At 43.9% G+C, this 25,795-nt stretch overlaps 1 protein-coding gene across 10 annotated transcripts in view; it reads right to left on the reverse strand.

Annotated features, from left to right (window-relative positions):
* Positions 1-25,795, reverse strand: part of Cacna1e (calcium voltage-gated channel subunit alpha1 E) — a 477,885-nt gene that overhangs the window by 378,687 nt on the left and 73,403 nt on the right. For 9 of the 10 annotated variants that reach the window (XM_074047300.1, XM_074047306.1, XM_074047299.1 and 6 more), the window contains exon 2: positions 1,747-2,197. In XM_074047300.1, coding sequence (XP_073903401.1) covers positions 1,747-2,183 — 437 coding nt within the window. In that variant the 5' untranslated portion in view covers positions 2,184-2,197. Of the gene's footprint in view, positions 1-1,746; positions 2,198-4,877; positions 5,176-25,795 lie in introns of those variants that run through there. The other variant, XM_074047297.1, reaches the window with a different exon arrangement.

Here is a 25,795-nt window from a genome sequence, read left to right on the forward strand (position 1 = left end):
CCACCCTCGGTGTCCTCCTATTAGCTAAAGCTGACCTTAGGGAAGCATATAAATGTTATTTGCACATTGCTAGTCATGGTAAAGCTAGTTTTTTGTTAAGCATTGCAGGAATTCTTGGATTAGGCAGTATGACAGGCATTGGAGGACATAAACAATTTGTAAGACTTTCTCCCTTCAAATTGTTTAGAGCTCCATTAGGAAGATAAGCAAGGAGCAGAAAAAGATAATACTTCTAATTGTGAAGAAACACTGACTGTCAGAGTTGTGTGGTACTCAAACAGCCATCTACTTTTTTCTATTCATTTTTCAAAACCATTATGAGGTGACTTACTCTAATCCATCCCATTAATTAGGTCACCCTGAAAATTAGTTCCAAGTCTTTCAGCCTCCACTGCTAGTTCTCTTGCCATGATGCCTCAATGAGTTGCTGAGAGAGGGCTGGTGGAGTGGCTCAAGTGGTAGAGCCTAACAAGCCTAACAAGCATTAAGCCCTGAGTTCAAGCCCCAGTACCACCAAAAAAAAGAAAGAAAATGTGTTGCTGAGATAAGAAGTGCTATGGGAATTAGAATGAAAGGCTCTGTACCTCCCTGGTTAAAATCAGGGATTCTAGAACCAGACCACTAGGGTTCGATTCACTAGTCAATAGCAAATCGTAATAACAATGCAAATATTATCAAGTGACCTTGACAAAGTCATTCACTTCTTAGTGCCTCATTGGTTAAACTCAGATAATAGTTGGAAGGCGCAATGAGGAATGCACTGGATATGGTTTTAAAGACTAACAGAGAGATGAGCAATACAGCAGTTTATTGAATGTGGGCTATGTTCAACTCTTCTCTGAATCCCAGGAGCATAGCACACATTAGGGCTCACTGACAGAATTAACAAATTAACAAATATTAACATCTAAATGAAGCTAAGAGCAGCGAACTCCCATTTGTACCATCCAAAACATGCATGAAAACCAAGTAGATAAATTCTATCATGAGTACCACCATTAAAAATACCTGTCACTAGTCCCTTTGTATTCAATAACAACTCAACAATCTAAGGCAAGAGGAAATAAAGACATACAGACCACAAGACACGCAAATAAACTATAATCCAAAGAACTCCTTATATGGAGTATAAACCTGGGAAATTAAGAATTAAACAAAAAATTGTTTTCCTTTAATTTATAATTCCTAGGAAAAAAAACCTAAATTCTCAAAGGTCACGAATTAGATTAAAGTTGGCCCAAGACAGAAAATAAATCTTTTTGCCCTACATAAAAAGAGCAGAGATAAAGTCCTGGTAGCCACAGATATTGGTCAACTTCTTCCATCCTATGATAAACTCGCTCCCAAATGTAATCATTCATCCCAGGATGAGAGTAGGGTTAGTGTGATTCCTGAAGGAAAGATGAGATATATGATTCACATTGTGACAGAGTCTCCATTGTTTGCAGGGATGCTCAGATATGAAACAGACCCCAATTCGTTCTCTTACCATCTCAGTAAAATGGGGGAGGGGGAAAGGACAAGCTTGATTCACCCCCATATGACAGCCATAGACCTCAGTTAGACCTCAGTGCGGGTCAAGCGCGACCTGTGACTGAGTAGTGAGATTATGGGGTTGACCACAGGCCCCCACTCAAGAGGGTCCCAGACCTGGTCGGTCTATGCAGAGACTAATAGGTGTCCTGCTCCTCCTTGGCTGCCTCCATCCACCCTGTCCCAGCCCCCACCCCATCCAGCCGTACTCACTCCCACTCCTTGCGCCGGGCCTGCGGGGTGCTCTGCATCTTGTGCGCCTCGTGGGCTTTGATGATGTCGCGCTGCTCGATGAGACCCCCGCGCCTCCGCTTCATGACCTCGGGGCTCACCGGGAGGAAGGGGCTCGAACCGGCCTCCAGCGTTGAGCCGCCCTCCCAGGCGGGGCCCTCGCCCTCCTGCACCGGGAAGAAGTTGTCGAAGCCGGAGACGGCAGCACGCGGGGAGGCGGGCAGCATGCCCACCTCGTCCGAGGCGTCGGCCTCGAGCAGGGCGCACTGCTGGGGACGCCATGCCTCTTCCTCCGGCAGGGCCAGGACGTGGCGCCGGCGGCCGGCTGCCTGGGGTTCAGGGCTCCCACCTACGGCTGGGCACAGGGGGTGCTCGGGCAGCCTTCGGCCTGGGCTCAGTCCACGCATCTCGGGCACCATCACAGAACATTGCTCTGCCAGGGAAAGGGTGGGCAGAGACAAGGGGTGGGGAGGAAAGGATGGGGGAGGGTCAGGGGGCACAGGGAAGTAGAGAAGAGAAAGAGGTTAATGACATAGTCCTCCAAGCTAGGATCTCTGATGTGCGCAGAGCCTGGCCAAGAAACTGGCACCCAGCAGAAGCTCAGTAAATAATGTTGAAATCAGGATCATCTACTGGGGACCTGTCTGGGTACCAGGTGCCAGGTATCAGAGTTTAAACAAAATAGACTTGATTCTTACCATGCATTTCACAGTCTAATGCAGAAGAAAATACATGATTTACAGATGCTCCTTGGCTTACAATGGGCCTACCTTCCAATAAACACATCATAAATTGAAAATACCGTAAGTCAAAATGCATTTGACAACATGCATAATCACAGAACATTACAGTCGAGCAACACTGTACCCTATAGAGTATCAGTGGTTCCCCTTCGCGATCACGTGGCTGACTCAGAGCTGCAGCTGGCTGTCATTGCCCAGAATCACACTAGCAGATCATACTGATTATCAATAGTCTGGAAAAGAGCAAAACTCAAAATCTGAAGTAGGTTCTACTGAATTTGCATGGCTCTCACAGTTAAGTCTGGAGCCATCTACATGTGCAATGGTTATAATTGTTTCAGGGTGCCTCTATACAGAGAGAGCATCCTCCTCAGGTGGACAGCTATCTCAGTGTTCTCTCCCAATTTGGATAGAAGAATCTTCTATCCCAGTATCCCAACTCTTCTGGGGAGTTCTCCACAGCACCTACTTCCCCCCTCTCCTCCAGAGCCAGCTAGAAGGGGAGTTCTTCTTGAGAACTTGGTCCTACCTGTGGGTTCCTTCCTCCTTTCCTAACATTCGCTTCAAGATCTAGGAAGCACACATGGACTCAGGTGCCCCTGACAGCTCCCCTGAGCCTGGCTCTCCTGTTCCACGCCAAGGAGGGTGTGGCCAGAATCAATTCTGAAAGAGGTTCTCATCCAATCAGTGTTGACCAAAGACGGTTTACCATGTGCCAGACACCGTGCCAGTAGAAGACACTGGGCACCCCAAGGTGAGCTGGACTAAGCCCAAATCGCCCTCATGGAGAGGACAGGAGGTACATGAATTTTCACTCCATACATGATGTGCTGGATTGGGGTTTGGAATAGGCCTACTGGCTACAGGAACTCATAAAAAGGGCCCTTGCCAATCTGGGCTTGTCAGGAGTGCTGTGTGGAGGAAAGCACCTGGAAGCTAGATTTGAACAGAGCTCTATGGGTGAGGAATGAGAGGGGATTACAGGCAAAAAGAAGAGAATAGGTACGGAGACAGATTTTCAGGAACCCAGAGGATCTAGAAGAGTTCCCATTGCAAGCCTGAAGTCTTGGGGACAGTCCTTCTGGCTTGACAGAACCTCAAGTTACCACCTTTTCAAGACACCTGCTTACTGTCTGCCTCCCATACAGAAGCCCAACTCCTGAATTTCCTGCTTCCTCCCACTCATACACCCAGCCACATCCCTAGTGACCACAAGTGGCATATGCAGGATCCTCTTGGTTCTAAGAAGTGCTGTATGTGCTTAGAGGAGCCATGGTGTCCAAATAATTTGACCAGTGCTTTGTTGGACCAGTGCTTCCAATTACATGCCAATAAAAGTCAGAGGTAGGTGAGAACCCAGGTTTTAGGTCTGGGCTCTAGTATTTTTTCTACCATATTTATCACATCGCCTCTACCACATGAAGCAGAATCCAAAGATGCCTTGCCAGCACCTACACTACTACACTAAAGTAGCTAAGATTTTTAAAAAGGCCAATGAGATGATCTTAATGCATATGCGATAAAGCCTGATGTGAACACTAAGTAGACCTTGACTTCCCTATGGGCAGTCTTAAGCCATCCCCTTCCTTTGTCGCCTCCTCCTCCTCCACCATCTGGACTGGTCTTTCCAGCCCTCCGGGGCAGTCCCAAGGGCACAGTGGGCTGAACTGGAGGGTTGCACACATGTTGATGAACACTACACATTCAACCACCAAGGCAAGGTCAAGGGAGCATGAGGAGAGAGTAAAGGGACCAGGCTGAGCTTGGTAGGGAGGAGAAATAAAGGAGAAATGTATTTCAAGTCCTGCAACAGTTGGGTGGGTCCCTAAAAAGAATGATTCATGCTCCTCACGTTGTCATTCTGTCTCTACTCCCCTTGATGGATTTTAAATTTATCCTTCATTCCTACAATGTTTAAATGTCTCTCCCCCACCACACACATGCACGCACCCCTCCCCTGGGTGCTCCCACTCCCTCCCCAAGCTTTAGCACTCCAGCAACTCCAAGTATTCTTGGACTCTGTGGTCTGCAGCCTGCTCACCTGCATGCCCCTCCTGGCAAAGGCAGCCAAGCTACCACCCCTCTCCAGGCCACTCAGATAAGATCTGGCTCCTCACCTCTGTTTACTGGCCCACCCCACCCTCTTTCCTTCCTGGATTTCCCTTTTCCAGATACTCTGCCAATTTGAATCATGTCTTTGCCAAAATTACAGCAGCAATAATATGCATTGCAGAGCTTTGGCTTCAATGGAATCAATTTTACAAATTTCAAAACATGAAATTATCTCATCTTTCCTCTAAGAATTCATGTTAAGCATCCCTTCTATTATTGATATAAATGTTCATCCGGGGAATCTATCACCCCACTTACTGCTTGCCAAGCCGGCCAGTGCCCAGGTCTAGCTGTCATCCAGCTGAGAGGGCATCTTCCATCTCCAGCAATTCAGAAGACACAGTCTACATCTTCAAGAGAAGGGCACTTGAATCTACTCAGTACTTCCCCTTCCAACTTCCAAAGTCTGGCGTCCCTTTAGTTTTGTCTTGTTTATTTGTATCCATCAGGCACCTAGTACTGAGTTCAACATAAAACAGGTGCCTAGGTGGTCAGTTAAAGCTGTTTCCAAATGTTCTGGTTACCCTATCCCCACAGCAGAAACATAATAGGACATACTTCCTGGTCTCCAATGGTTGGTGAGACCATGTGATAGTTCTGGCCAGTGAGTTGTACTATAAATAGAAGTGATATGTGTCACTTTAAAGCTAAGTAGAGAGCCAGGTATATGGTGTTTCATGCCTGTAATCCCAGCCACTCAGGAGACAAAGATTGGGACAAAAAGTTAATGAGACCCCATCTCAACCAACATGCTGTGCTTGGTGACATGTGTCTGTATTCCCAGCTACACGAGAGGCACAGGTAGAAGAATAACAGTCTGAGACTGGCCCCAGGCAAAATAAATGGGAAACCCTATCTGAAAAATAACTAAAGCAAAACAGGGCTGGGGGTTTGTGGTTCAAGGGGTAGAGTACCTGCCTAGTAAGCACAAAATCATATGTTCAAAATTCCGTATCACCAAAAGTAAAATAAAATAAAATAAAGCTAAGTATTTAAATGTCAATGCAAGACTTTCTAGAGCAGGGATTGGCAAACTCTCCTTGTGGAGGCCCATATAGTAAATATTTAAGACTTTGCAGGCCATACAGTCTCTGTTGCAACTATTCAAATTCTGCTGTAGCAGGAAAGTAGCTCAGCAATATTTAAGTGAGTGGCATGACTGTACTGATAAAGGTTTATTCATAGTGTTTTATGTGCTTTGGCTTTCAACCACATCTCTTATACTCCATCACTGTCATTCAGTCTGAGCCCATGGGGGCAGGTTCTACAGAACACTATGCAAATATAGAGAATAGAGATCCATGAAACAGACTCAGGTGTGGGCAGACCATTCGAGAAGCTTCGTGAGAACCAATTTGCTGTCCACTCCCCCAAGACAGACCCTGCTGTTCTGGGACACTCGATCAACCAGGGGCTACTAGAAGCTTCAAGGGCACCTATCTTACTCTTCTAAATATTGCTTCCAACCTTCTCTCTTCTTATTCTTTTATTGCTTGTTTGTTTAATGGGAAGAGTATGTGATTTTTTACCTTATGGGCATATTGAGGAGGAAGAGGGTTTAATAAACCCAAAAGCTCTAGAAAGCCTCTTCCCTTGCTTGTGAAGACACAGTGAGGTGAGGGTTCTCCTCCTCCTCCTCTATCCCCACCCAAGCATCTACTCTGTCACTGACACTTGAGCCAGTGATTTCCTGCCTATCCTGAAATTATCTCCCTTCTCATTCTCACCCTTCTAGAGTCACCTAAAAAGAATAATACGTCCTTTGCACCATCTTTCCTTTAATATACTGACAGGAGCTTTAATTTTCATTCATCTACTTGGGATGGCTTCAGAGATGATGGTCCTTACATCCCCTCAGTTACCTGTGCCTCTCAGGCACTGCAAGTGAGACCAGCCACCTCTCTCTGGGCTCATGCCCATCCATTCCCACCCTCCACTGCTCACATTCTGATTTTTCCAAAACATATGCACTCTCCAACACCTTGTGAACAACAGGTAAAGCAAGGAGTCCGTGAAGCCTTTGCTTCTGTGAATTTATTATTCTCATACCCTGCAGTCTTGGTTTTAGCACAGAGGAAGACATCGTCACTGCATACTCCACCGAGTGACACAGTCTCGGAGACCATGGGAAATGTGGGACTTATGGCCTCTACAGGTGTGTGGTGAGCTCACACATGTCCCTAAGCTGGCCCTGACCAGCTTGGTTCTTCTCCGTTTGTCTACTCTAGTCAGGAAGAGGGGTATCAATTCTCAACTGTTAGAAATTAAGAATCACAAAAGGAAACTAATTTTAAGGCAGTGATATGACAACCGGGATGCTATACTGTGTTCCTTTCTAAAATGATTCTCTTGAGAAGAGAACTGAGGTAGTTAATGGGTTTACTGCCCAGCAAAAAGGATGGCAAGGAATGACTTTACTCGTTGTCCTCACTCACATACTCAGAGAGAAAATATTTCTAATGCAGAACCAAATTCTCATCTCAGGATTTTTCTTGAGCTAGCTTGATACCTGACTACAAAAGAAGGAGTAAAGTCTAGATGTTATCTTTACTTGCCATGCCTTCTTAAGGCTATGGTTCTCAATCTGTAATGTATATCAGAACCATCAACATTGCTGGTTTAAAAATGCAGATTTCTGAGACCTCTCTCCAGAGACTCTCATGCAGGACATCTTAGGTGGGCTCAGGAACATGCATTTTCATTAGTCACTCCTTCCCCCTGGGACTTATTTCTTGAAACGCTAAAAGTCTCATATCATCCTGAGAGGTTGTGTGAAGTTGCTAAGAGGTGTCCTGGACTAACTGGGATGCTGAAAAGCTCAAGTATCCCTCTCAACCATTCTCAGCCTATACCATGAAATGAACTTACCAAAACACATCCAGAGGCGAGTCCTTGGCCCACCTCCACTCTCCACAAAGCTCCATCTTCTCCTGCACTGGCATCAGCTTTTGCCCACTCCACAGTCTTCTCCATATGTCTATGTTGTTATGGTGACTGCTCAAGGATGGGCTAATGTCCAACAACAGTTTGACAGGCTGGTGCATTTTGAATATAGCCCAACACCCAAGGAAAACACTCTGCTTTGAATCTAGAGTGTTTGCTAAGACTGTCTGGGTTCCTGAGGAGGAGTGGAAGGAGTCCACGATCTGGTGTCAGAAGCTCTGGGCCCAGGTTACAGTTCTGCCACTTGTTGGTCAAGCAGCCTTTGACCATTCACTTCTCTAGGTCAGTTTTCTCACCTGTACCATGGAGATGATTATATAATTAGCACTATGGGAGTCTGTAGTGAGTATCTGGGGAAAAACTTGAAGACTGGAGGTTAATTAAATCTGGGGCAGAGAGGAAAGGTTAGGAGCCTGCACTCTGGAGTACAGATTTGAATCCCTGGATAGGAATTCCAGCCCACCTCTCATCATTACCTACCCCTTCATTTTCTCATTTATGAAATAGTCATTAAGAGTATATACTTTATAAACATCACATACCTAATAAAAAGTTTAAGCTTTTTTTTAAAAGTAGATACTTCATAAGATTATCATGAGAATTGAATATAAAAGCATGTAGAATAGTGCCTGACGCATAGAAAATGCCCAATAAAAAGTAGTTATCATGTTTATTGTGGAAGTGATGCTTTGTTAAAGTAAAGAATATTAGTAAGTAACTTCAAAGTATCCATGGCTTAATACAGTAAAGGTTTCTTTCTTTCTTATGTCATTGTTTAATGGTGTAAGTTGGCCTGTAAGATGGAAAAGAGAGGCTGTGCTTCATACAGTCTTTCAGGGACCCAATTCCTTTCATTCAATGACGAGCTCAGCACATACTGCATACTCCACCAAGTGACATAGGCTGGGAGATTAGGTAGCAAATATTTTAGGCTTTATGGGCTATAAGACCTTAGTTCCAACTACACTACCTAGCAAGATGAAAGCAACTGTAGACAGTACATAAACAAATGGTGTGGCTGTATTTTAGTAAATCTTTATTTATAAAACAGGCAGTTGCCAACACATGAGCCAGAGTCTCCCACTGGAATTTTCCCTCCACCTGGGAGTCAAAGAAAAAGAAAAAGTACTTGGAGGATCTTGCAAGAAGAGAGAGATAAGGCCTAGATGTGAGGTATATCATTTCTCCTACATTCCATCAGCCAGAACTCAGTCACCTGACTCTGCTTAACTGCAGGAGAGAATAAATGTCTACCTGCAAGCCAAGGATGAAAAGAAGAAAACCAATACTTATGGATAAACACTTGAAAGCTCAATTACACTATTACTATCCGCACTATGATACAATCACAAAGACTAATATAAATGTAAATATTTACAAATACATTAAATATTGGCCAATCTACTGGAGGAGGAAATTATAGGTTGAGTATCCCTTATCTAAAATGCTGGGAACCAGATTTCAGATTCTTTCCAGATTCTGAAATATGGTATTTGCATACACACTGTGAGGTATCTAGGAGATAGGACCCTAGTCTAAACTCTAAACATGAAATTCATTTGTTGTATTGACACATTATATGCATAATCTCAAGGTAATTTTATGCAATCTTTTAAAACAATTTTGTGCATGAAACAAAGTTTCATAGCATGTAATTTTCCACTTGTAACATTACTATGTCAGCACTCAAAAAATTTTAAATTTGGAGCATTTTGTGTTTCAGATTTTCAAATGAAGGATGCTCAATCTATAATTGTTTACTGAAAATTGCCACATCATAATGTATACAGAGATAAATAAATGTTTTCAACATAAAAGATAGAAGGAGAAACTCTAAATGTTGTGACAATCAATATGCTAAAAGATCCTGATGATTTGGAGACAAGACCTCAGAGACTTGAGGTGTGGTGGGTCCAAATCAATTACATAGTAGGCTCACATCGCAGACAGACTTCCCTCGGCAGTCCTTTATTGATGACTTCCCCTTCCACCAGACATGAAGTCGGAGACCACATCTGCTTTATTCACCACCACAATGCCAGCACCCGGCACTGGTAGGAATTCAGCAAATATGAAAGAAAAGCATGGGGGGGAAGAGGAAAGAAGGGAGCGGGGAAAGGAAGATGCCCTGAAGTTTCCAATCCCATAACTTTGCTATTGTGGTAAATTAGTTCTCTTTACAAGTCAGTTTCTACAGAAATCCTTACAGACTATGCAACACTTGACTGGCTAGAAGTGGTTTTAAGGTGCTTTTATTTGCAATTTTCCAATTTGCCTGGATAGTCTCCTTTTGCTTTAAGACACTACTTGGAACCTCCACAGTCCTTGCCTGAATTAGGGAAAAGAGAAGAGACTTTTTTTTGGTGGGGGAAGTGGAGGACACTACAGTTTGAACTCAAGGCTTCACGCTTGCAAAGCAGGTGCTCTACCACCTGAGCCATGCCTTCAGTCCATTTTGCTCTGATTATTTTGGAGATCGGATCTCTCAAACTATTTGCCCAGGCTGGCCTCAAACCCTTACCCTCCTGATCTCAGCCTCCCAAGTAGCTAGGATTACAAGTGAAGAAAAGACTCTTTGGTAAGGGAAGGGAGATTTCGTACACAACTATGATAGAAAAGGCAGCAGGCTCACTCAACAAATATTTAATAAGCACCTTACTGTGTGTTGGATCTCAAGACAATCACTAGAAGGTCTTTATGGTACCACACCAAGTGTTAGGACATCAAAAGTCCTAACCCTTTGGTCCAAGTAGAGTGACTTTTTATATTGAATTTTAAAATGATTATTTTTACTATTATTATTATTATCATTATTGGGTGGTACTGGGGCTTGAACTCAGGGCCTCATGCTTGCTAGGTAGGTGCTCTACCACTTGAGCCACTCCACAACCACTTAAAAAAAATATTTCCTTAGAACAGTTGCTTTTGAATTTAGACCAAGATACCAAGAATATCCTGAGATCCCATGAACATTTGTGACTTTACCAGCACTGGGTACTTCTTGCAACTCTTTCTGCTTCCCTGAAGGATCCATCATAAACAGACAGACAAGATAAAGAAAGAGGTGGACTTTTCTGGGGAGCTCAAGGATCATAGGAAGCTAAGGACAGAACACTACTCATCAGATGATCTCTGCAAGGAAAAGTCACTAGGAGTCAGGAATGAATGTGACAACAAAAGCAACAAAATGCCATAACCCTTAGGCTTGCTGAAACCAACTGAGGTGCCACACTTGCCTGGCCTGGGACAGGGAGGGGCAGGGGCTAAGTTCTAGGAGACCACACCAGTTCCCTAAAAGGCGTTTGTCCAAACCACTGCAGCTTCAGACTCAGACAAGGGAATCCGCAGTACTACCAAACTTCCTCAATTGCCTTTTTTCTATCAAAACATTTCTCAAGTGTCAATCCCAGGAGCATTGGAGCTCTCCAACTAGTACCTGTCCCTCCCACACAGACCAAGAGTATCTGAAGTGATTTCCTTACAGAGGATTTTCAATGTCAGAGGAGTGAGTCATTACCATAGCAAAATTAGGGACAGTACTGTTTGTGTGAGTAGCTCCAATCTCCTCCCCAAACAGGATCAGGAAGCAAGCCTGGGCTCTCAAAGGCACTAGTACAGAAGCTGGCCCTCATGTTGAAGCTTGAAGGAGGTGCTAAAGTCTGTCTTAAATGTCCAGCAAAGGCCCATATGTTAAGGACTTGGTCCCCAGCCCATGCCACTATTGGGAGATAGTGAGATTTTTAAGAGGTGAGACCCAGCTGAAGGAGGATAAGTCACTGGGGACAAGTCTTTGAAGGGGATATTGGGACCCCCATTCCTTCCTCTTTCTCTTTTGCTTCCCAGCTACCATATGGTGAACAGTTTCCTCTACTATGTGCTCGCACTATGATGCACTGTCTGGCCACAGGCCTATAAGCAACTGGGCCAATAAACCATGGGCTTAAACATCCTAAACTGTGAATCAAAACAAACCTTTCCAAATGCTGAGCTCTACCCCATGTGCCAGCCAGGGCAGGCCCCTCCTGGTCAGTTGTAAATGTCTGGTCTGTCTCAGAACCCAGCCTTTGTCCAACCTATGATTTTGTCTCAGCTATGATCAACACATAGAAATTTACCAAGAAGACTGCCAGTAAGTGAATACTGCATACTCAGGTGCTGATGGAAATGGAAGAAAGCCATCCCTACCCTCCAAATCATCTGATCTCCAAAAGCTTTTAGAACCTTTGCTTCATCCCACCCTTACCTCTGTCCCCTCTTTCTGGTCATTAACTGGTCATTTATTATGTATTTGATCACATAGTTACTAATAACACTATTATAATTAGCCTGTTTTTCAAGCCAAAGACTTCACTGAGAAAAAAATTTCCATTACCAGGAATAATATGACCTGAAGGATTTTTTGTTCCACAAATACAGTGTACAATGTTGTCAGTTCCAGATGTGCAGCTCAGACTGGTGTCACCTGACGTTGTATAATATAACTCAGGGCACTTATAAGATTCATCCAACAATTGCAGCAAAATAAAAATTGCCTGCACATCTCCAATAAGCTTAAAATTAAGACTGTAGTAAGCATTGCAGTAATCTCCCTGAGAACATTCTATTCCCCCAACCCTGTGCATGTCTGTAAAGAATGGACTGCAGCTCCATAGGGGGAATTAATTAGTCTAAGCCAGTCACTTTACCAGCGATTAGTTAAGAAAGGTCAGATGATGGCTGGGAGTAGTGGTACACATCTATAATCCTACCTACTTGGGAGGCATAGGTAGGAGGATCAAAGCCCAAGGCTGGCCCTGGCAAAAATATGAGACTCTATCTGAACAAACACAGAAAACAAACAAATTAAAAGGACTGGGGCATGCATCAAGTGGTAGAGTGTTTGCCTAGCAAGCATGATCCCTGAGTTCAATCCCTAGTACTTCCAAAAAAAAAAGGAAGAAAGGAAGGAAGGGAAAGCGCACAACCTATTTAAAGCCAATGAAGTATGAGGTAACATTTACTGGGGCTTTTGGGAAAATTCTTCCAGCTTTTGAGGCTAGAAAAAGAAGTAGCTCCTCTCTGTCCCTGAACAATGTCCTGCTCAGGCGTATGGCATGAAACAGCTGCCACCACCTCACTGACACACTGAGAACAAAGCTAGTACATGGAGTAAAGGAGGGCCAAGAGAATGACACAAAATGATGTGGAGTCACCAGATTCAGTCAATGTGGTAGCCATCCCATCCTAGGTCATCAGCAATATGAGCCACTACAGCTCCCGATGGCAAAGGCCATTTGAGTTAGGTTTTCTATCACTTGCACCCCAAAGCTTACTAATTGAAGAAGATTCCATGTCTGCCCTCCCATATCTAGGACTTTAAATATTCCACAGCCTACAGCAGGGGCCAGGTCCTTTCATCCTTACCTATGTATTTCTTGGCTAATCTCTATACATAAACACCAGGACTTTGCTCCTGCATGATATTCTCGCGTCTAGGATTCTAATTCTAAGAATCCTTGGAATAATGACAAAACAAATCAACCCAAATTGAATAAAGTTAAATTCAAGTAGGCTAGCAGTAAGTTTTAGATGAGAAAATGCACACTGTAATTGGGTTCTATGGAAAAAGACTTGTTGCTAAAGAGTTGACAGAGGTTAGGGGTCAGGGTAGACACCACCACCACCAGCAGCAGCAGTGATTTAAAAAAAAAGTGGTTAGTATTCACTGAGTTTTGTTGACTTTTCCTCTCCTCTGTAACTAACATATTTATTGAGTTTTTAGTTTATGTTACATCTGCATTAAGTGACTCTCTCACAATAGATTCCTTAAATTTTCATTTAATTCTTGAAAAATGTTATGAAACAACCACTTCACTTGGGTTTACAACTGGGGAAACTGTGACTTAAATGGTAAGCAATTTCCCTGAGGATTGGCGCACAAGTCATCAGATGGCAGAGCGTGAATCCAGATCTGACTGACACACAATGCCCTTCTGTCACCCCCTGCACCATGCTAGACTCTATAAATGGCGATGATAACTTTTATTTCCAGAACACTTACTTGTGACCTGAAGTTCTTGTTCATTAACCACCCTATAAAGTGTTTTTAGCATTCCCAGACAGTAACTAAGCAAACAGCACAGAAACTCCCCCAGGGTCACACAGCTCGTAATACTGTGTCTGGAATTCAGTACCAGATTCTTCACCTCATTTCAAAGCTGAGCTTTGAGAGTAGATGGAAGAGGGGAAGAATTCAAGTATGATATATTTGACATGTTGTAAGGACTTTTGTAAATGCATGCCACAGTGTACCCCCACCCAGCACAACAATAAAAGAAAATAAAATTAATTATCAACCGGTGAAAGTCAAAATAAATAAATAAATAAAATGAAAGAAAAAAAAAGAAAGTGGATGGACCCTCAAAGAGGCCATCTCTTGGCTGTAAGACCAGTGTTTCCTCTGCCATGTGCATGTGTGCGTAGCAATAACAAATTTGTTCACGTCCATGTCCAACTCTACTGCCCCTCCCCAGGCCTAGCTCTGCATCTTCAAGCAGGTCCATGTGGAAGAAGCAGAGCCGTGGTTAGTGGCACTTTCTAACTAAGCACAGCACTGCGAGGAACAGAGCATGCTCTAGGCTTGAACAACAGCCCCCAGCCTCTCCAGGCAGCATTGGGCAGTAGCATCAGAAAAAGCTCTGGGACTTCCCAGAGAGGAGTGAGAAAGGAGAAGCAGGTCACTCCATGTCATCTGTCAATACCTGATGAGAGTCAGATGACGGCTCTTCTCAGAATGAAAGGAACAACAAATGGAAAATGAGAATCTTGATATCCTTTCCACCTCCTTTCCTGATCCTGGGCTCTCTTGCTGCTGTCCCCTACCTGCTAAGGTCTTTATAGCACCCTCTGGCCATTGCCAAATTCCTCATGATTTTCATCATAATCCTAAGTCCCCCATAATTATGGCAACTCCATGCTTCAATTAAAAAACTAAGACAAGTGGTCTGAAAACAATATTGTTTTCCAATTTGCAAATCTATACATAAGAAATGTCTCACAGAGTTACGAACAGTAGTGTACATTTAGTGATGTTAATGTACTTCCTTGGTCGGAAATACACAATTGTACAAAGTTGGAAGGCACCAGAAATGCTGGACCATCACCCTCATCACACATGCTCCAGGAGCATCTATCTGACCTTTCTTCAACCTCTTTTTTTAATCCAAACTTGAGTCCCTAAGGCCAGCTCCTCATTAGGGGTGAAATGAAGTTCACTAAGTAAATTGGCACACTCTAAGGTGCCAGTATTCCAGAGCCACTTGACAGTCAAGCAGTGGGATTTCAGGAGGTGAAGTAAGAAGGAGGCCTCTGCCAGTCGGGTGTAAGAAACACTTGCTATAAAGCCCTAGGGCTGCTGCTTCCTCCTACCACACATCTTTCAGGCATTTTAGTCTGTTTATTGCTGCATAAAAATCAGTGCAATTTTTACTGGGACTGGTAGAATTATAGACAATGTAGAAGTTTGTCCTCCCTTGTCAAGTAAATTATATACATAAACTACCTCATTTTGAGCTAAGAACCACGCTGCTGGCGTTGCAAACCTTACTAGTTGATCTTCTCAATAATCTTTCAGCTATTTTAAGTGAATTAAGCCATTCTTCCAAACATCTACTTATTTAATACGTTTATAATGAGCACCTATTTACCTGCTAAGCATTGTGATAGGCACCAGGGCCAAAAACAGACCAGAAAACAAATTCTGACATGACAACATGATTACTGTTCACCTGAGAAAAAAGAACAGGGCACTCTGGGGTCCCTAGAGAACCTCGGATGGGGTTGGGGAGGCCACCTGGATGATGGGACATTTAAGCTGAGACCATTTAAGCTGTACATGTCAGCCAGAAGAGAGGGTAAGAGTGTAGTGGGTTGCAATTTAGTATGTCCAGGGTGGGCCTTACTGAGAAGAGCATACTTGAAGTGAAGGAGTAAGCAATTGAGATATCCAGGAAGAGAGAAAGGCCATGCAAAGCCCCAGTGAGGGAACACATTTAGTATATTCTCGGAGCAGTGAGGAGGCCAGTGAAGCTAGAACAAGAATAGCAGGAGATAAAGTCAGATGTGTAATGTGAGACAAGATGACAGAGGGTCTCTTCCTGCTGCTGAGTGCCATGGGAAGCAATGGAAGATTTTAAGTAGTTCTGACACTGCCCTGTTTGACTGCTGTTCAGTTCAGACTATAGGGGAGCAGGGCAAGAGGTGGAGACACTAGTAGCCAGCTATCAGCAACACAGCAGTCCCTGCTTCCTCTCTGGAACACTGGGCAGAGGTAGCCTTGCAAAGGATTGTGATTAATGGGAGTTTAGCCTGCCCCAAGGTAAAACAAAGGCCAGACAAGCCTGGGGATGTTAAAGAGAAATCTAACACAACAGCTGCTTGTCCCAAAAGCTCCTGTGTCCTGAGAGCTGTGGGAGAAGCTCTGAAGATGTCTGTCTTCAGCATACACCCTTACCCCCAAAAAGGGGTGTGGGGACCTTCCCAGCTATCCTGAAGGGGCTCTGAGGCTCAAGCAAGAAGGAGAACTAAGGTGTGGCAGGTGCCAATGTCCACAGATAGGGGGTGAAGCTTGCACCACAGCCACAGCCAGTCTGCAGCCAGCCCCAGAATGTCTGCAGGCCAGGTGATCCCGCCCAATACCTGAGCACAGAGGCTCCAGGGCGAATATTAGTTACTGTGGGTCTAATCAAGAGAATGATGAACCATGAGTTAACTAGAAAATCTCTGGGTAGAACTAAGGAAAAACATGAATTTGAAAAAAAATCTGTTTTCAATTGAGGTGGCTGGGGACTCAGAAATCAAACAAGCTTCTGGAAATAATGAAAGCTAGGTTTTTATAGCCCAGTTTTCTGACTGCAAATTTAAATCTCCTTCACAGTAATATAATGCTTAAAAGAATGCTGAGTTATAGCATAGAACTACAGTAGATTAAATTCCATATTATTTACTTGGATCATCCGTACTATATATTTTTTTGGAGTAGTTAGGGCTGAAATTCACAAATGACAGTTTTAAATATTCAAGGTCACATTTCAGGGCCTCGCCTGTGATTCCTGCAACATCATTATCATTATTTGGTGGGACTGAGCTTTGAACTCAGGGCTTTCCACTTGCAAAGCAGGCACTCTACCCCTTGAGACATACCTCAAGCCCATTTTGCTCTGGTTATTTTGCAGATAGGGTCTCATGAACTATTTTCCCAGGCTGGCCTCCAACCTCAATCCTCCTGACCTGAGCCTCCCAAGTAGCTAGTATTACAGGCATGAGCCACTGGCACCCAGCTAATTCTGACTTTCTTAATGTGTGTCACCATTGCACGGGTTACCTTACCTTCATCCTAGCAATGGTATCCGTAATCATGACTCAATGTACTTATTGTATGTTTACTATATTTAGCAGGAAATTCCTTACCAATGAAAACGATCTAGCATTCTACCACATGGGGGACATCTAAGCAAACCACACTTCAGGAAGCATTGTCTCCCATGCAGGATCAACATGTTAATCGGTCACTGCAGGTGCTGGTAGGGTTTGACTGTGTCCCCCTAAAAGCTCATGTGTTGGAACTTTGATTCCTCAATGAGGCAGGGTTTGGAGGTGGAGCCTAATGGGAAGGGGATGGGTCATGGAGACAGAACCCTCATGAATAGATTAATGCCTTTCTTGCAGGATTGAAGTCATTTTCATGGAGCTAGATTCATCACTATGAAAGTGGGTTGTTATTAAGTGAGGCAACTCTCATGTTTTATCTCTCCCTCTAACCTGCTCTCTCTCTGCTTCCCACCATGAGTTGACATAGCCCAAGGCCTTCACAAAAAGCCAAGAAGATGCCACTGTCACGCCCTTGGGCTTCCCAACCTCCTATGCCTTGAGCCAAAATAAACCTGCATATTTTTATAAATCACCCAGTCTCGAGTATTCTGTTACAGCAACAGAAAACAGAATAAGACAGGTGTTAACACTGAATTGAGGTAGAGGACATTAGTGATCCCTTGAGCTTTTTCTACTGTTGTTGCTTAAGTCAGCTCTACCACATTCCCTGCACAGTCACTCTGTCTTTGTTTGAACACTTCTGTTGACACGGATTTCACCACTCCCGAGCAACTATTCCAACTTCAGATAGCTCTATTAGGGTGCTCTCTCTTATTCTGAACTGAAATCAATGTACATCAATACAGAAATCAATGGGCTGTGAGGAAAAGCAATTCATTCACCTCTGGCCCCCACTGACAATCTAGAAAAAGAGGCTGTTATCAGAAATAAAAACAATGAAGAAAAGCCAAAAATCAATGTTTCCTGTCAGAATAGCTCGCTCTGGAAATAACTCAATGTTTTCTCCACTGATTCACAGGGCATGAGATTTTCCAGTTGCTTCTTTTTTCTTCTTCCTCCTCTTTTCCTTTAAAAAAAAAATCTTTGCACTTTCTTCACAGTGGAAAGCTAATTGTAACTTTCCCACAAGCCATTACTTTCTGATTCAGATTATTTCAGGAAGAATCAGCTGCACCCACTTCAAGGAAGAGCAGAAAGGTCATAACACTGGGAGGAAGCCTCAAAGGATTTGGAGGATAAAGCATGGGGCTCACTGGAGGATCCAGGTCCCCAATAAGGAGAGACTCTCTGTGGTGTTTATGTCCTCACAGCACTCCTGAAGTGACCTTCTGCATGGCAGGGCTGCCTGGCAGGGAGCAGGGAGTTCTGTCTCCAGTTGGCTCACCACTGCCTTTGCCCTTTGATCAAGTTGAAAGGCAGATTTTCAAGGATGGACTACTGATGCCAATGAAGTACTTGTTTGTACTTGAAATGAAAGCCCTTGAAAACTACTACTTGAGTAGGTCCACCTGCATGGCTCAAGACGTCTTTCCTAAGCATGAAGCAGAATGGAGGGTTGTCGCAGTGAAAAGTAACCCAGGCTGGGGGTGAAGAAGAACTCGAGCAGAAGGTGCTCCCTGGAACCCCATGAAAACCAAGGAAGGAAAACATGTGGAAACACAGGCCACTTCAGCTGCCAGGTGATCTCCTCTCCAGAGTTCATCTTTGCTTTGAGTCACCCTCTCTGGCTCTTCTTCCCCTTCCTCTAGCTCTGGCTGTTCCTTTTACCAGCCTAATGCCTCCAGATGAGTCAGCCAGCCTCCCTAGGCCTCAGTTTTCTCATCTGTAATATGGGGATAATTATATTTTCCCCCAATAGAATTATCGTGAGAACTAAGTATGATAAAATGTGAGAAAGCACTTTATAAACTCAAAGCTTATAGCAGACATTACTATTATTATGATCCAATTTAAAGTTCTGTACCTCTTTTTCTGAATTTTCAGGGAACTGGATGGAAAATTAATGATGGTCCTCACAGTTTTTTCTCCTTACAGGAAGTGGAAGTAAGCTGCCCCACCCCTCATTGAGGCATAGAGCAGGGCCCATGGTTTTCACAGACGTTGAGATGACAGCAGTGCCATTTTACAACTGACCCCAGAATAGACAGGGTTAGGGGTCAACCAATTGTAGGATCCCAGTGACCTGAAGAGCTCCCACCCCCCAGAAGTCTGGGGTTTAAAAAAGCAATGAAGGACTAAGCCCCAGAGTGGAAAAGAAAACTGGTTTCCCTGAGGTGGGCACCAGCGTGAAAAGGTGACAGTACATTTGTGACAAGCTGGCTAATTGATTTGTTCCTATTTCAGGAGCATCTGTCTGTGAAAAAAAATTTTTTTAAAGGAGATGGCCACCAGCCCTGGTATGGTTGCTAGGAAAGCGTCCTTCAAGATCTCCAGGGTTACTTTCCACCCCTACCAATAGGGCAAGGGCTTGTTGAGAGCCTGCAGGACACAAGGGAAGGCCTTGTGTCTACACCTAGCAGTCCCAGGGCTGGGGAGCCCAGAAGGGGGGGGTGAGTGGATTAGAAGGGTTGTGGGGGATGAGACACACTAGGTCCTGGAACTTCAGCCTATTCTGAAGCTTTTTCTCAATATCCTCTTTTTTCCTGACACCTTCCTAGTGACCACAAGGGGAAACTGGAGCATCTGGCCTAGGTAAGAGGCTGGGCTTCTTAGGGATCCAGGAGGGGTCCTGTCCACTCTTTATTGTGGACAGACCTAGTAAGAGGAGAGGTTTCAACAGTGTGAGGACTGCTGGGAGTGTGGGAGGCATTGGACTGGGAACTGATGCTCTTGGCCTCCCTCAGGCCCCATTTGGTTGACTCTAGAATTCCAAGTGGAGGCAGAAAACCCGACCATCATCAGTACTCAAAACTACCCTAAAAAAAAGATATTGCAGCTTTCAAGTTAGTCCCAGCTGCTCCATTTGCCACTCAAGGCAGGCACCTTCGGCAGGCTGGACAGATGTGTTCTATTCCCAAAATAAAGAGGCTCCAGTCTTCTCTCAAGTCCCAGAAGAAAAATTAGTTAATGGAATTTTCTTAACCTTGAGAGTGCTTGCCTATAATTTTTTTTTCTTAAATTGTTGAGATCTGCTAACTCTTGCTCAAATAAGAATGTTGTAGGTGAGTTTATCTGTTTTAGCATGAACTATTCTGGGTTAAATAGGTCTGTGTTTCTATGTTATTCCACAAAAAAAAGCATGACATTGTAGATGCCCCCTTACCTGGAAAAGTATGAGAACAAAAGTTCTATCTTTTCATTAAGAGCAAAAGGAGAAGGTGGGGGAGTTGCCTTAGTGACCCCGTGGAGGCCACAGTTATTCATCATTTTTATCAAAGATATCAAGGCCATTATTTCAAATGTGTGTGTGTGTGCCATCTGTCAAACACAGCTGATACCTTGCTTCCCACTCCCTCAGAAAAATGGAGAGATCAGAAGATAACTCCATGACCTCCCATGACCATGTCAGCACTTCTGCCACCAAGTTTGTCTCTCCAACTATTACTGCAGATGGATGAAGCATGCCTTTACCTACAGTGAGCCTTTCCATCTTAACACCAAGTCTTATCCCTCTCTTCTACTCAAGGACAATCATCCAGCTATTATCTCTACTGAGTTATTCCCACTAACATACAGACTTGTTGCTATTCCCCTCATCTTAGAAAAAACTCTTTCTTCAATGGCTATTACCAGAGTTTCTTTCTGCAATAAACTCTACAAAAGAGCAGTCTAATGGGCTGGGCACAGTAGCCCATGTCTATAATCTCAGGCAGAGATCAGGAGGAGTGCAGTTTGAGGCCAGCCCAAGCAAAAAGTAGAACCTCATCTCAACAGACAAGCTTGGATTACATGTATCTATAATACAAGCTACATGGGAGACCAAAGGTAGGAGGATCGCAATCCAAGGCCAGCCCTGGGCAAAAACAGCAAGAACCTATCAGAAAAATAACTAAAGCAAAGGGTTGGGGGCTCGGGTTATGGCTTATGTGGTAGAGCACCTGCCTAGCAAGTGTAGACTGTGCGTTTAAACCCTAGTATCACAAAAAAAAAGTTGTCTACACTTAAATGCTTCAGTTTCCCTCCTCTCATCCCCCCCCACCCCCATATGGATCTAAGTTTTCTCCCCACTGTTTCTGATAAGGTCACCAATGCCCTCCAATGTCTCCAACACCCTCCAATGTGTCAAATGCAATGATGGACTCTTGTCAGGCATGGCCAGTTTCCAAGACAATCCTCACCTCCTGGCGTACACACCTTTGTGAGTTCACTCTTTGTCCCCTCCCAAATCGTACCATTGTACCAGGGTTGGTTGGTATAAACAAGAGCATTCAGAAGTCATGACACTTCCAAATTTAGGCTATAAAGGACTGTGATCGGGGAGACCACGCACGGGAGGGATATGGAAAGCAAAGGAAACCTAAAACTTGAACATGGTTGATGTGTTCACTGTAGAGGAGCGAATAAAGTAATCTTAAACTGGTAGAGGCCACCATGGGAAGGGGACTGGGAAGTAATGAAGAGGTCTGGTAGAGGGTGAGCCAATTTGGGTTGTAATACATATGCATGGAAACAACACAAGGAATCTTCCTGTATAGCTATCTTCATCTCAAACTAGCAAAAATGCCAAGTTTTTCTTAATATCTTTTATGTTTTTCCTTCAACAAAATCAGAGAACAAGAGGCCAAAACAAGTTCTGCCTGGAGGCAGGGCAGTGGAGGGGAGAAGGGGGGAGTGGCCCAAATGATGTATACACATGTAAATAAATGTAAAAATGACAAAATAAAAATAAAAAGATTGTGACCTACATCTTGGGTTCTCTCTCTCTCGCTCTCTCTCTCTCTCTCTCTCTCTCTCTCTCTCTCTCTCTGTCTAAGATAAGACCACTCAGACAGCTTAAATGGCAAAGAACTGAGGGCTTCTAAGAACCCCAAGAGTAAGCTTAGAATAGGATTCTCCAGATTCTCTAGCACAACTTGAGTCTAGAGATGACTGCTACCCCAGCTCATGGCTTAACTACAATCTTGCAGGGGATCTGGAGTCAGCACTATCTACCTTAGCTGCTCCCAAATTCCTGACTCTCAGAAACTTTGTGAGCTAATGAATATCTGTTGTTTTAGCTACTATGTTTTACAGTGACCTGTTATACAACAATAGGTAATTAATACACTTGACTCATCCCGTTATTTGACCCAGTTGGTCACTGTTCTTCCCTTGAAACACTTTCTTCACTTGACTCCCACAATACCACACTCTCATGGTTTTCCTCTGTTTTATGGATCATTTCTGAACCTCCTTTGCTGGTCCTTCTTCTTCTGCCTAACTGCTTTCAGTTGGAGGCCCAAAGACTTGGCTTTTGATCCTCTTCTCTTCTCTGTCTGTGCTTATTCCTGCAGTGACCGCATCAAGTCTTGTGATTTTAATTACCATTTATATATTTTGGACTCCCAAATTTACATCTCAGTTCAGATCTTTCTCCCTAACTTCTGACACATACAACCAACTATCCCATAATTTCGCCACTTGGGTATTGAACATACAGCTCAAATCCAACATGTTCAAACCTTTCCCACCTAAATCTGCCTCACGCTCTCCTGAACTGATGATACTTCCATCCTTCCAAGTGTACAAGCTCTCTTTTAGTCTTATCTTTCTCTTACACGTCCAGTCATCCGTGAATCCTGCTGGACAAAAGACATAGTCCCATCCTCAGCAGCATAAAGGACAACTAATGGTAACAATAAATAACGTTATATTATAATATTAGCCCCTTCAACTTTATAGACACTCTTGAAGTCTTCACATATGCTACATCTCATTGGATTCTCATGACAGCATTGTAAGGAAGATACTATTATTGTCCCCATTTGACAGGTGAGAAAAACTGAGGCACAAAAAGGTGTTAGCAACTTTCCCAAGGTCCCAGAACTGGTAAATAGCAGAGGCAAATTGAGCCCAAACAGCCTTCCCCACATCCAGTGTTAAGCGATGAGCACACTTCAGATTGAAAGCACATAAAACAAGTAAACAACACCTGCAGCTGTGTAAGCCATCAGCACTCCACAAAGAAAATCCATTCATGCTCAGGCACTGTCTGGATTGGCATTATAACTTCTGAAATAGAAGTCACATTTACCTCTGGATCATTTCACAGACTCCATTCTTCCCTCCCTGAAGAACCAGCCCTACATTTTCCACCATATCACTTATCTCTTATTCATTGCTAAACATAACATCTCAAAATTGCCAACATCACATAATATCCTCATTTCAAGCATTCTCAGCCTATTTCCATCTCAACTTCTCCCACCACCACCCTTTGCCTCCTAGCTTCCTGTTAATTAAGGGCAGCCTCCTTTCTCTCTAAGAGCCACAGTCTCACATTTGCTTCTAATGACTGCATTTTTCTGTCTTATTTCCAGTTCACTCTTTTTTCAGGGGGTGGGGGAGAGAATCTTGATCATTGATCACACATTTTTCTATCTGTCTGGCCTCTTCTGTTCTTGTTGTTGTTCTTGTTGTTGTTAAACAGTGACAGCTTGGCCTTTAAAACTGCACAAACGTCTACTAATTAGATGTTGGTGGTCAGGCACCCAATGTGTCCCCGGCATCTGAAAGAAATACAAATATTTAGTGGCTCCCTGTCCCAGGATGGACTAAAGTAATTTTGGAGAGATAAACTATCCCTCTTTGGCAAAGTTATGATCTAAACAAGTGTGGCAAGAAGGCAGGGAAGGGGAAGAGAGACTAATGAACGCTACAGTAAAACAAAGGAAAACCAGAGTTGGGGAATGTTACCTAGAGACCAAAGGAGATTCGCCTCACCCCAGAGGTTAAAACAGCCAATGAAATAACATGTGATTGTGTATGCAACAAGCTGTACCCACCCCCCCATTTCTGTAACCTGCTCTAAATGGTATATAAGGAAAGCCCCCTTTGTTCTCGGAGCTCAGCCTTTGGACATGAGTCTGCTGAGTCGTTGCTGGCTTGCTTAATAAACTTGCTTCCTGAATGATTTGGTGCCCTCTCAGTCTCTGTCTGAGCACTCCAGTAACACAAGTAGGCAAAGAGACTTTAAACTTTTTTGGAGTTCTGGGAAAGAAAGAAAGATCCTTGTGAGCCAGAGAAAACTAGGAAGGTGTCATGTAGAATGTGAGGTTTGGGCTGTTCTTGAAGAATGGATAGGATTTGGATGAAGGAAATCATATATGCAAAAAAAACACGAATGATGAAGTTTTTAAGTCTTAGTCAGATGTCAGGAAAAATCTAGTTGGAGGAACACGGAAGATAAGACTAGATGAAACCCTGCTATGACTTGGGTATGTTTTGAGTGTGTCCCCAAGGGTTCAGATCAAAAGAGACTGGGACTGGGGCTGGCAGAGTGGCTCAAGTGGTAGAGCACCTGCCTAGCAAGTGTGAGGCCCTGAGTTCAAACCCCAGCACCACAAAAAAAAAGAGAGAGAGAGAGAGAGACTGAGATTATATTTGGGGGCATTGAATTGTCTGTGCTTAATGCTTTCTGTGATGATTTGCCATAGAATTCTTTTAAGAATGCTCTGTGTTTATCCTTCTAGTGCCAAACAAAAGGCCACGAGAGAGGCTCTTCCTCAGCACAGGAGAAGTCTGTCCCTCCACTACACACACACACACACACACACACACACACACACACACACACACACACACTCAGAGAAAAGGAGGGAGAGGGGGTGTCTAGAATCAATGACCAGATTCTTTCTGGGGTGTGACTTTCCTTTTTTAGCAGTATTGGTGTTTGAACTCAGGGCCTCATGCTTGCTAAGCAAGCTCTCTACCACTCAAGTCACACCCTCAACCCAATACTTTCTGACCCAAATTCAAAAGTTCCACCCAGGAACTGAAGAGTTCAGTCAGTGCCTAAAGCTGTTCCATAACCCAACAGTTTACTGTACCCCCACTCCCTGCCAGATCGATTTGCACTCTTCAATGTTTTCCACACTCCCTTGACAGCTGGCTCTGGAAAGGTTTGGCTATTGGAGGCTCTGGCAGGAGACAAAGATGGAAAGAAGGAAGAAGCCAGAATACTTCCTCTCCCTCTTGGGTCTGGCTGGCATTTTAAGGCAATGGAAGTGTCCCTTTGTCTTGGCAGCTTCTCCCAGCCACCATCAGACAGGATTCCCTATGGTTGAGTAGCTCCTGGGTTCTGGAACTTGGGTTCCTCCAGCATAGAGGTAGTGGTGGCTACTTGCTCTGGGTAGCCTTCCATCTTCTACTTGAACCTATGCCATCAAATCCTTGAGTTCACAACCCCTGATTGAAAAACCTAAAGTTGCTTCACTGACGGGACCCTGACCTATAGAGAAAAGTTTTGGAGTAGGAGACTGGCAAGGGCTTCGATTGTTTTCTGGCTGCTGCAAACTACCAATAGGAAAAAGAGATAAGTAGAATGCTGAGTCACTCAGAAATCTCTACAGCTCCAGCAACAGGTGCTTGTGTCTGGGGCCTCAATGGTACAATGAATAAGGAGTAAAAATAAGGAGCTCTATTTTGGAGAGAGAAACTAAGCAACCTGATGATAGACTGGAATAAAAAAGAAGAAGTGGTAACTCCTCTGTATTCTTGGAATAAGCAACTGGGTGGAAAGTACAGAGATAGGAAGCTGAGAGCAGGGTGGCTTGGGGTAAACAGTCAATCATCTTCTCCATGAAGCATCCTGTAGCCCTTCCAGGAAGAAGCAATTTCTCCCTCCTTGGTAATCACAGGACACTGGGGACATACTGTAACTATATAGCTACTTGTCCATATGATTCATCTCCGCTGCTGGTGTGTGCTGTGCTGCAAATGGCTGT

Source organism: Castor canadensis, chromosome 11, assembly GCF_047511655.1.
Source record: "Castor canadensis chromosome 11, mCasCan1.hap1v2, whole genome shotgun sequence".
Classification (NCBI taxonomy): Eukaryota; Metazoa; Chordata; class Mammalia; order Rodentia; family Castoridae; genus Castor; species Castor canadensis.